We start from the raw sequence: 12770 nt of genomic DNA on the forward strand, positions 1-12770 counted from the left end.
GCCTTTTTAAAGGAGCTCTGATCCATTCAGGGGAAAAAAAAAGATCTGCTATGTTTCTGCTTGCAGAAATAGTTTTAGTTGCTCTTTTCTCAAGAGCTGAAAAGCCTGTTTGTCAGCCATATGGAATACAAGAAGTGTCACAGTTTTCAAAGGATGGAGACATCACAATAGGAGGAATTTTTTCAATCCATAAAAACCCTGTTGTTGTGAATCCAACATTTAAAGTCAACCCAGGACACATCATATGCGAAAGGTAAATTGTGGATTATTATCTAAAAAATTATGACACTATTATGCTTTTAATGCTTTTCACAAATATGTACCTATATTCTAATCAAGCATTTGTATATTTTTTTCAAAATGCTAATACTAACACTATCAGTTTCTTCCTTCACAGTTTAAATCCTGTAGTATTACAGGATGCTCAGACCATGATATTTGCCATTGAAGAAATTAACAACAGATCAGATATTCTTCCTAATGTTTCACTAGGATATAAGATATATGATTCCTGTCGCTCCATACCTCTGTCTATAAAAGTATCACTGGAATTGATGAATGTGCATGAAAAAGGGTTTGTCACAGACCAGTCCTGCACCAAACCATTGACTGTCCACGCTATTATAGGACAGTCTAGCTCCACTATAACAATCGGAATTGCAGCAACTGTTGGACCATTTCGGATACCAGTGGTGAGAAAACTTTTATTCATTTTAACAAATAAGGATTGAATAGAATGTAAATACTGTAAGTAAGCACATCGAATTACAGATAGGATAATACGCACAACTAAACCGTTAGGGCAGCCAAGACAAAATATGTTAGGATCCTATGCGGAGAGGAGAGAGTGTTCGAGAGAGGATTGAGACAATAGGCACAAGCCAAATTGTAAGCCAGGGTCCAGGTCCAGGAATGAGAATTGGGGGTCAGAATCCAAGGGAGTCCAATCTGTTAAGCAAAGTTGTGGTCAACGAACAGGCAGAGAGGTCTAAATCCAAAAGAGACGATCAGAGAAGGCAGTTGAAAACATGAGGTAGAAGCACAAGACGTGAAACTAATACCGACCCTAGAGCAGTGCGTACAGAGTGTTTAAGTACGGCGTTCATGAGGAACCGCCGTGGGTGATAGTCCACACGTGCGGTGGTGATTGTAGTTAATAGGTATGCGTTGAAGCCGATTAGGTCGTTTGTGAGGACTACTCCGAGGACCGGTGGTTGTGACAAAACAAAGTTCCTTGATGTTTCTCATCTGAATAACAAAACCACAAGTACTTTTTTGATACAGGAATATCATTTACAATAAATGTGACAATGAGGTGGTATTGTACAGTTTCCTGTGCGTCGGGCAAAGAGCTTCTTGATGATAATGTTGTATCTGTTGCAGTGAATATTTTGAAACCTGCGCAGTAATTCTTTTCTATGCTCAGTGGTTGATTTCTACTTGCTATAGCGCTATATTATGCACTTTGTAAGCAGTCGTTTTGAAAAACAATTTTGAAATTTAATATACATTCCTGTATGTTTATGTACAGTTTTACTACTGAGTTGATTTTTGTGTAAGTAATTGTCCATTTTAGGACACAGATTACTTCTCTCTTTATTTATAGTCTTTGTACCTGTTTGATTTTGAAGAAATATGTTTTTTGAGAATCTTCATAACTTAAAAAAAAGCTTTCTTTACTCTACATTACATTATTCCACATTTCTTTTTTTACAAATATAATAACCCTGTCTAATGACAATATAAAACATTAATTTGGAAATCCTTTCCTTTTCTATGTTTTGGATTTTCTTCTTTATGTTCATGCATGTAATGTGTTTTCTTTGCTGTAGATCAGTCACTTTGCTACCTGTGAATGTCTCAGTAACAGAAGGGAGTTTCCCAGCTTCTTCAGGACAATTCCCAGTGATTATTACCAAAGCAGAGCCCTGGCGCAGCTTGTGAAGCACTTTGGATGGACCTGGGTTGGAGCCATTAGAACTAATAATGATTATGGCAATAATGGGATGGCTTCCTTTGCAAAAGAAGCTCAGCAAGTGGGGATATGCATTGAATATTCAGAAGCTATTGTCAGAACTGATCCTAGAGAGAAGTTCCTTCAAATTGTTGATGTTATCAAACAATCATCTTCCAAAGTTATTGTTGCTTTTACATCATACATAGACTTTGACCTCTTGGTAAAAGAGTTATTGATTCAGAATGTCACAGGCTTACAGTGGGTGGGCAGTGAGGCATGGATTACTGACAGCAAACTTGCATCCACAGAAGGCTATAAAGTCCTGGGTGGGTCCATTGGTTTTGCAATTCCAAATGCACAAATACCAGGACTGAAGGAATTTCTTCAAAATACACGTCCATCAAACATACCTGGAAACACTGGCTTAAATGAGCTTTGGGGGAGTACTTTCAATTGTACTCTATCCCATGAAAAAGATACAGTTCTTAAGCCGTGCACAGGAAGAGAAACCTTGAAAGACATAAATAACCAATACACTGATGTGTCAGAACTGAGGATATCCAACAATGTGTATAAAGCAGTGTATGCTGTAGCTCATTCACTGCACGATCTAATGACATGCAAAGATGGAGAAGGGCCTTTTGACAACAAAACATGTTCAAATGAAAAGAATATCAAACCCTGGCAGGTAAGGTGTCATGTTGTTTATTCTAAAATTTGTATTATAAACTTGTTATTGTTGAAAGATATTTACATCCTCAGATATGGTTTGAATACAAACTTATTTAACAATATCACTATATCTTAATATGGAGTTGTGACCGTAATTTTCAGTTACACTCTGTATGTCTATTTACAATATAAAGAAAAATGTGGGAAACAAAAACATAGTATTTTCTGTAAGCAGGTGCATTATTTTTGTGTACTAAAAAATTAAGAATTTCAAATACATATTTCTTACTGTACGTCTGTGTTCTAGTTTGAAGTGCTTAATCAAGTCTTGCCATTGAAGAGATTTTCTGAATTGAATGCAGAATTGACATCCCTGTTCCCATTTCCTAATCATGGCAATAAGAGGGAAGAGAGGTGTCATTCACAAATATTTCTGACCAAAGACACAGACCAACCTCAATAGTTCAAGTGTGAAAAAGAGTATTTAATATGCTTTTGAATTCACTTGGTTTGAGATACCAAGTGTCTGTATTGAGATTCAACTGTCTTACAATACAGACAAGGCAATTAGATAAACTGGTTGCTTGCATTGATGCACTGACGTAGGTGCTGTGGATGGCGAAGAGGTATTAAAATGATGAAACCTAGGAAATTTCTGTCTGAAGAATTTGGGAATTTTTGATTGTCAGAGCTGGAGTACTTGTGGTTTGTCCTATTCTTGAGTCCAGTTAACAGCATATGTTTTCTCTAGGTGCTGCATTATTTGACTAGAGTCAACTTCACAACCAAGAGTGGAGAAAGTGTCTATTTTGATGAAAATGGGGATCCAGTTGCACGATATGCAATAGTTAACTGGCAGAGAAACAAGGAAGGAACCACGAAGTTTGAAGTTATTGGTCTTTATGATGCTTCTTTTCCAGAAGGACAGCAGTTTCAAATGAATGATATCAGCCCTGTGTGGGCAGGAGAACAAAAAATGGTATTTACATAAATCTTCATTTACACATTAAATAGTACTGATAGCACTTTCTTTGAATTTTAATTTATGTACCTGTAGTTAAAATGAATGAAGTAATACTTTCATGATACCTTCTTAGCAGTATAGAAAATAGTAAAACAACATTTATGACCCATTATGAGTAATTTTTCAAATAATACATAAATGGCACATTCTGTACGTTTGTTATAACAATGTGAGTGCTGGCCCTACAACAACCCATAACTCTATATCCAGCCCCAATACCAACCCTTACAATAACCATTGGTCTAAACCTAGAACATACTATACTATGAAATACTATAGTATGCACTTTGAAAAATTATATTAACATTTGTGTATCTGTTATAATACTGTACGTCTTTCTGAACAAAAGGCTGAAAGGATGATGAATGTTGTTACAATGGCTTGTAATAAAGATATTATGCAGCACACATAAAGCCTAAAAGTAAGCAATACTGAGCACGCCTGAGTGTTTGCAATATGGAAATCATTAAGCAAAATTGTTTTTTAAGGTTCCAAGATCAGTGTGCAGTGAGAGCTGCCTTCCAGGGACTCGTAAGGCCATTGAGAAAGGGAAGCCAGTCTGCTGCTTTGTCTGCATCCCCTGTGCAGAGGGGGAGTTCAGTAATGTTACAGGTAAGGTTTGAAAAATGTCAAATTATTTATACTTACTTCAACAAGGCAAGCCAAAAAGAAAATATAATGTAAAGAAAGTAGGTCAACATTCTGGATACATGTAAGGCATGCAAAAAACCAACAACAACACAGTAGTCCCCTTTGAAGTAATCTTAAAACAATAAATGATCATACAAATGTAAAATTATGTGCAAAATATATCACATCACATATTTCAAAAAAGCATGCTGACTTCATCGAGTTTATTAGCAATACAAAACATTTGTATTTCATGATACATAAGAATGTGAATAAAATTAAGTCATTAAGAGTGTAACAAGATACTGTATAACAGTAAGAAAGGAATTCCTGAATACATCTGGACTGCCTGGTTTTACTCTTTTTTCAGACTCACTGGGATGTGCCAAGTGCCCTTCAGAGTACAGATCAAATGAACAGCAAAATCAGTGTGTATTGAAAGCAACTGAATTTTTGTCCTTTGGAGAATTAATGGGGATACTTTTAGTTACCTTTTCTTTGCTTGGAATTTCACTAACCGTAACAATAGCTGTTATTTTCTTCCTTTACAGATCTACTCCAATTGTAAGAGCCAATAACTCTGAACTGAGTTTTCTTCTGCTCTTTTCACTGACACTGTGTTTCCTCTGTTCACTTACTTTCATTGGCCAGCCCTCTGACTGGTCCTGTATGTTGCGCCACACAGCATTTGGGATCACATTTGTCCTGTGCATCTCCTGTGTTCTGGGGAAAACAATAGTGGTGTTAATGGCCTTTAGGGCTACACTGCCAGGCAATAACATTATGAAATGGTTTGGACCCACACAGCAGCGGTTAAGTGTTCTTGCTTTCACACTCATACAGGTCTTGATATGTGTTCTTTGGTTGACAATATCACCTCCTTTTCCTCATAAAAATGCAAAATACTACAAGGAAACAATCATTCTAGAGTGTGATTTAGGATCTGCAACAGGATTTTGTGCTGTGTTAGGGTATATAGGATTCCTCTCTGCCATGTGCTTTGTACTCGCTTTCCTGGCTCGGAAGCTGCCTGATAACTTCAATGAAGCCAAATTCATTACATTCAGCATGCTCATATTCTGTGCTGTCTGGATCACCTTTATCCCAGCTTATATCAGCTCCCCCGGTAAGTTCACAGTGGCTGTGGAAATATTTGCTATTTTAGCTTCAAGTTTTGGGTTGCTTTTCTGTATTTTTATTCCAAAATGTTATATTATTCTTTTAAAACCTGAGAAAAATACAAAAAAGCATTTGATGAGTAAAGTGCCCTCCAAGTCACTTTAAAAATATGGAAAAGGAATTCTTTCAAATCCTTTATGTTACCCTACTTATCCACCAGAGCATTTTTTTTTCATTATCCAGAATTTAACTTTTTGTTTCTGTAGCTACAATATTTATAATTTCATTTTGAATGAATAAAAATACACTTCTACCGAGGGAGGGGAAAATGAAACATCATTCTCTGGTATGTTATCTTTATCCTCAATATATTAAACTTTTTATTTTTTACCATGATCACCACACATTTTGGCAAGTTGATGATGTAGAATCGTACTACATTTTTTATAGAATTTTCAAAATACTGTATTTAATTCCTTTTTATTTGATTTTCCTCTGTAAAAAATGATAATGGCTTATAAAAAATTCTGTTTAATATCTCATGTAAAAAATGTTCAGGAAAAGTATTGTTCATCAATCAGGATTATGTTTTAGTACCATTAACTAATTATACTTTACCTCTAAGAAAATAAAAAAAATATTTGATTTTCAAAGTAGATCATTAAAGTAATTTATTATCAGGATTGATTTAATTTCATTTATTTTAAGTCCGGCTGGGGTACATGGCGAGCTGGGGTAATTAGTCAGGTCCAGATTTCACCAGACCAGGGGGGCTGAGAGTGTGGACTGCCAGACTCCACCTCGACACAGCAGGTACACTCGCCAGGTGCCGTGGAGGCTGCAGGATTGTGTGCTGGACGTAGGCAGGCTATTCAATGCCGGTGGGATGCCAGACGTCTCAGGAGGGGGCAGTGTAGCGCATTCACCTGGTGCAGTGGCTGAAGTGCGCCCAGCTGGGGTACGCGTCATAGGGCAGGACGAGAGTAGTAATGGTCAGGGTGGGGACTAGGAAAGCCGCTGACCAGTGCAGCTGACCCATTGCAAAATGGTCGTACAGTTTGGTGAGATCGCCCAGATTCATGTAAATAGTTCCCTGGTTTTGCACCCATGTTATACTTGTACCCAATTGCCACACTATCCCTGTGTAGCTACCCACATAGACCCCAGTGTGTTGCTCTCTCTGGGGCTTGCTCATTCTCTCTCTCTCTCGGCTGGCACGCGGGCGCAGTGGTTGTGCTGGTTGTGCCGAAAAATAAAACCCCCATTTTTCAGTCAACAAGAGTCTGAATCCCTGTGTCCGTTCTCGCTGAACCCGAAAATACTACAATATGGACCTATAGCAAGCTTTTAGTTTTATTCATTACATTTACAGTAGGTAGCTTATGGAGATATTTAACATTTCATATTTATATTTTTTTGCAGTTTTTTGTTTCTGAACTGTTTAGCACATGAGTACAGCTTCGGTATTCAATGACTCACATGGAAGTTAAAGAAGTGACTGTGTATCTGAATGACAAATAATTATTTAGTAAGGCTTGCTTGGTAGGCAGGGTAAACTATGCAGTAATAGCATTCAGTGCTACACATTTTAGCCATGATAATATTCACATACTGTAGATACAGTATAAGGTGCCGTGGGGTTTGTCTGTATTCGCCAATTTACCCATTATCCTGAAAAATGTCCCTACTCTGTAGAGTTCCAGCCACAGAGCCAGGAGAATGAAACACACAAAAAAATGCATAGAAGTCATTAACACAATTCATAGAAACTATAGTACTTTAAGAATTAATTTTGAATTTTGGGCAATTCGTGAGCAGAGTAACTGTTGTTATAATCTGGACTTCAACACATATTGGCAGCATTATAAATCTCAAAACAATATCACTAACTGTAGCCGAAAAGCTTATGAACACATTTGTGTTCTCTCGAATTGACTACTGTAATGCTCTGGGACTCTCTCCCCAAGGATATCAGAGAGTCACCTTCTCTAAACTCCTTCAAATCCAGACTCAAAACCTTCTTCTTCAGAAAAGCTTTTACTTTTCTTCACCCCTCTGCTTTTCTTAGTACCACCATCCACGGTCTCCTCTATATATTGTAATTGTGTTTTATCTTGTGTATTCTTCTTATTTATTGTTGTTGTCATCCTGTAAAGCGCTTTGAGAAGCCACCTTTAAAGACGCTATATAAAATAAAGTTTATTATTACTATCAACCACTGTTCTAGCAGTATGAATCTGAAGCTGATCTATTGCTAAGTGATCTCCTTCACCCGCTGACAATGGACTAACTGCTGATTCAGGAACGTGTGCTTCTTCTTTCTGTTTTTTCTGTTGTCTCATCTTAGTCTCATCTGTTCTAGGAAGACTAGAGCCACACTGTGCAGATCAGAGAAACAACACTGGGGATACAAAATGAAATACACCAGGTGTTATGAGTTCTATAGGGCAAAGAAATGATGCCTGATAAACTGATGTCTCTGTTCTGTTGCCTCTTTCTCTGACCTATCACTCAAGCAGCACAAATAGCAATATCAGAATAAGTAAAACAGAAAATTATATCCTATGAGCAATAACACAGCTCCATGATTAAACTTTTGCTTTTCATATACCTAATGAAGAGATGATCTCCAATGTCACCTGAGAGAATTTATGCTTTAGTGCTTAATTTAATGATACACACATGAGGTTTACACTGCGGTATATAACCTTGTGTTACCTTGAACAGCCACAGTTTGAATTCTGACAGGATGAAAATTGGTATGCAATGTTGCTCCTTACAGAAGTAGCATTGATTGTTTTTTTAACAAGTGCTGAAAAGCCAGTCTGTCAGCCCTATGGAGCGCAAGAGCAGCCTTACTTTTTAAAAGAAGGGGACATTACCATAGGAGGTGTTATTTCATTTCATAATAAACCTCTTTTTATCAAACAAAACTATAAGGTGAACCCAGGACAACTGCAATGTATACAGTAAGTGATTTCTTAATTAAATATCTGTATTGTATTTTCCATTAAAATCATACATTGTTTAATTTTATATGGAAATGAAATTTAGTCATAATAATTGTGAAATTAGGCAATGGACTTTCCCTACAGTTTAAATCCAGAGGAATTCCAGTATGCCCAAACTATGATATTTGCTATTGAAGAAATCAATAACAGTTCTGAAATACTTCCTGGAGTATCTCTGGGCTATAAAATTTACAATGGTTGCACTGCACTAACTTTGGTAATAAGAGCTACATTGGCAGTAATGAATGGAGAAGGAAATGACACTCATTCAAACAGTTCCTGCACAAGATCGCCTACTATTCCTGCAATAATAGGACTTTCGGGGTCTTCACAGACAATAGGACTTGCAAGAACTGCTGGACCTTTTAATATACCAGTGGTGAGAAAACACTGTTTCCTATTATAACATTTTTATTTTTGTGTTTGTACTGTACATGTATGAGTGTTTTTTTCAAGGTGTCAGGATAAATACATGCATGTAAATATTCCTACATTTCCATTTTCTTTTCTTTCTGGCAGATCAGTCACTTTGCTACTTGTGCCTGTCTCAGTAACAGAAAGGAATTTCCCACATTTTTCAGAACAATTCCAAGCGATTATTATCAAAGCAGAGCCCTGGCAAAGCTTGTGAAGCACTTTGGATGGACCTGGGTCGGGGCCATTAGAAGTGATAATGATTATGGCAACAATGGGATGGCTACATTTGTACAGGCTGCTCAGAAAGAAGGAATCTGCATAGAATATTCAGAGGCCATTTTAATAAATGATCCACAAGATAAATTTCTTAAAGTTGTAAATGTAATTAAAAAATCAACTTCAAAAGTAATTGTTGCTTTTATATCTTATCTTGACCTTGATATTTTAACAAAAGAGCTTTTGATTCAGAACGTCACAGGTTTGCAGTGGGTGGGCACTGAGGCATGGATAACAGCCAGAAATCTTGCATCTAGTGCAGGACATAAAGTCTTGGGTGGAGCCGTTGGATTTGCAATTCCAAATGCAAAAATTCCAGGACTGAAGGAATTTATTCTAAATGCTCGTCCATCAGACACACCTGGAAACACTGGCTTAAATGAATTCTGGGAAAGTATGTTCAACTGCAGCCTGAGTTCCCAGAGTGATGCGAATGTTAAGCCATGCACCAGGACAGAGTCTTTGGAAGGAATAAATAATGAATACACAGATTTGTCAGAACAAAGGATATTGAACAATGTGTATAAAGCAGTGTACGCTGTAGCTCATTCACTGCACGATCTAATGACCTGTCAAAATGGACAAGGACCTTTCGACAATAGGACATGTGCAAATAAAAATAAGATAGAATCCTGGCAGGTAGGAAAAGTTTAAAAATAAGAATGTGTCAATTGGTATGATGACCAAATTTCACAGCCAACTAAGCTTTTAATCTAAAATGGAAAATTCTTTAATTCACCCCAAATGTTATCTGTGATAAAATAGAGACAAACAGACCTGTTGATTAGGCTAATGAAATATTATTTTCCTCTAACAACATCGTTGTTTTTCCATCCAAAACTTGTATACAGTAATTGCTTTGTCCAATACAGTGTCATGGATGACCCAGAGACTATCCCAGCAATTAACACGCACAAGCTGAGATACAGCTTGGAAGGGAAGACAGTCCTCCACAGGGCGAAAATTTGTTTTTTCACAATACATTTAAAATGTTTATCTGATATATTTTATATTCAAATATGTCAAATTAACCAGAAAGTGAAAGAGAATAGTTTAGAACAATTAATATTTGTATTTTCTTTCAGAGTAACATGTTTATTTGATCAGTTTGACCGTGTACTAAAAAAGGATGTTTTTCCACATGGGGATTATAAATATTACTGTCTTGTAAGGTCCAGTTATTCTAAAAGTATATTAACATGTTGTTTTCCTGTAGGTTCTCCATTACCTGAAGAGAGCAAACTTCACAACGAGGAGTGGAGAAAATGTCTATTTTGATGAAAATGGGGATCCAGTAGCACGATATGTTATAATAAACTGGCAGCAGAACAAAGATGGAATCATAACATTTAAAACTGTAGGTCTATATGATGCCTCTTTACCTGAAGGACAACAGTTTATAATGAACAGTAACAGTGCACTGTGGGCAGGTGATCAGGATCGAGTAAGATTTTCACTTTCATATTACGTCAAAATACCAAATAATTACAAAGAATTTTCTATCAAACGTTGCTGTTAACTATAGACTCATCTTTAGGTGCCAAAGTCGGTCTGCAGTGAGAGCTGCCTTCCAGGGACTCGTAAGGCCATTGAGAAAGGGAAGCCAGTCTGCTGCTTCGTCTGCATCCCCTGTGCAGAGGGAGAGTTCAGCAACACTACAGGTAAACTATAGACACAAGACATTTTATTTCAAACAGCACCACAGGTAACACATGAACAATTCTTCAATTCTACTAATTCATCTTGTAATAACCTATAATTTTATAGTTGCACTGTAAACTTAAATAAAAATAATAAATATTATTCTAAATATTTTCATAAAGATTTTAATGTTTCATTGTTTTATTTGATAACTTACATTAAGTTTGTTTTGTTTTCAGTACATAAACAATCACATTATAAATGAGCACAGCTAAAAAAATCTCATGTTATTCTTTTATATTTCTAGATGCAGTGGAGTGTGCTAAGTGCCCTTTGGAATACAAATCTAATGAGCATCGAAATCAGTGTGTCTTAAAAAACATTGAGTTTTTGTCTTTTGGGGAATCAATGGGGAAAGTCTTAGTTACATTCTCTGTATTTGGGGCCTGTCTAACCATAATCATATCTCATATATTTTTCAGGTACAGATCTACTCCTATTGTACGAGCCAATAACTCTGAACTGAGTTTCCTTCTGCTCTTTTCATTGACTCTGTGTTTCCTCTGTTCACTCACATTCATTGGCCAGCCCTCTGACTGGTCCTGTATGTTGCGCCACACAGCATTTGGGATCACATTTGTCCTGTGCATCTCTTGTGTTCTGGGGAAAACAATAGTGGTGTTAATGGCCTTTAGGGCTACACTACCAGGCAATAACATTATGAAATGGTTTGGGCCCAAACAACAGCGATTAAGTGTTCTTGCTTTCACACTTGTACAGGTATTGATTTGTGTTCTTTGGTTGACAATATCACCTCCTTTTCCACACAAAAACACAACTTACTATAAAGAAACCATTATTTTAGAGTGTGATGTGGGATCACCTGTTGGATTTTATGCTGTGTTAGGGTATATAGGATTCCTCTCTGCCATGTGCTTTGTGCTCGCTTTTCTGGCTCGGAATCTACCTGATAACTTCAATGAAGCCAAGTTCATTACATTCAGCATGCTCATATTCTGTGCTGTCTGGATCACCTTTATTCCAGCTTATATCAGTTCCCCAGGGAAATTTACAGTGGCTGTAGAAATATTTGCAATCTTAGCTTCCAGTTATGGGTTGGTGTTCTGTATTTTTACACCAAAATGCTACATTATTTTATTAAAACCTGACAAAAATAGCAAAAAGCACTTGATGGGTAAAATGCCTTCAAAATCACTTTAAAACAATCTGTTTTTCCTTAATTTCTTTAGTATATATTTATATTTGACTTTAAAGTTTTGTCTTAATGTAAAGAGTGCTTTCAATTGTTGTGTTTACAAATCTGCTACTTTGAAATCCAGTGTAAGCCATATTGCTGTTAGTCTATCTTGCAAATTAAAGCCAACATATGGAAGAACACTTCACATTTGTTTGCTTTCATTTTTGTGGGTATGTTGTGATGAAATTGTTCGTTTCTCTTAAATAGCAAATAGATAAATAATGATTTAAGAAATTAAGCTTGTCTGTATCTGCGTATGGTACATATATGTTTTATATACAGATACTGTATATATTTTGTTACACTACTAAAAGTACATGGTTCATTAAAAAAAACATGTCAGTTACAATGTTACCAGGAAAGCAACACATGTTTTTTGAAGCAGAAGGTCAAGGTTTTATTATTATTATTATTATTATTATTATTATTATTATTATTATTATTATTATTATTATTATTATCCATAATAATACATTCCTATCAAATTCTGTAGCTCGTTTTATTCTTATGTTCAACATACAATCTTGAGATGCTTGAAAATATTAAAATGAAAGAGAAATCATTGAAACTTTTTCAAGAAAAAAACATTAGTCCCAACTTCCCTGATATGATCAAAACCTCTCAATATTTTTATCTTTATACAGTATTTATATCTAAACAAGCTGTATTCTCAGTCAGATACAGCATTTCTTTATCAAAAGCACAAGATCACTAAAATAACAGCGCTCTTCCTGTATTAAATACTGTATATTACACAGTTCTGAG

The 12770-nt window shown here is 36.2% G+C and overlaps 2 protein-coding genes across 2 annotated transcripts; both read left to right on the forward strand.

Annotated features, from left to right (window-relative positions):
• The first annotated feature begins 416 nt into the window (after positions 1-416).
• On the forward strand, positions 417-5573 carry LOC148677225 (extracellular calcium-sensing receptor-like). Its single transcript, XM_088619429.1, has 5 exons — positions 417-692; positions 1833-2645; positions 3381-3608; positions 4142-4265; positions 4654-5573. Exons 1-5 carry the CDS (start codon positions 432-434, stop codon positions 5565-5567), a joined length of 2340 nt encoding a protein of 779 aa, XP_088475555.1. The 5' UTR covers positions 417-431; the 3' UTR covers positions 5568-5573.
• A 2486-nt stretch (positions 5574-8059) lies between these two features.
• LOC148677226 (extracellular calcium-sensing receptor-like) lies at positions 8060-11968 on the forward strand. Its single transcript, XM_088619419.1, has 6 exons — positions 8060-8371; positions 8498-8792; positions 8933-9745; positions 10323-10550; positions 10644-10767; positions 11055-11968. Exons 1-6 carry the CDS (start codon positions 8169-8171, stop codon positions 11966-11968), a joined length of 2577 nt encoding a protein of 858 aa, XP_088475545.1. The 5' UTR covers positions 8060-8168.
• The last annotated feature ends 802 nt before the right edge of the window (positions 11969-12770 follow it).

The sequence above is a fragment of the Lepisosteus platostomus genome, chromosome 2 (assembly GCF_059453375.1).
Source record: "Lepisosteus platostomus isolate fLepPlt1 chromosome 2, fLepPlt1.hap1, whole genome shotgun sequence".
NCBI classification, from domain to species: Eukaryota; Metazoa; Chordata; class Actinopteri; order Semionotiformes; family Lepisosteidae; genus Lepisosteus; species Lepisosteus platostomus.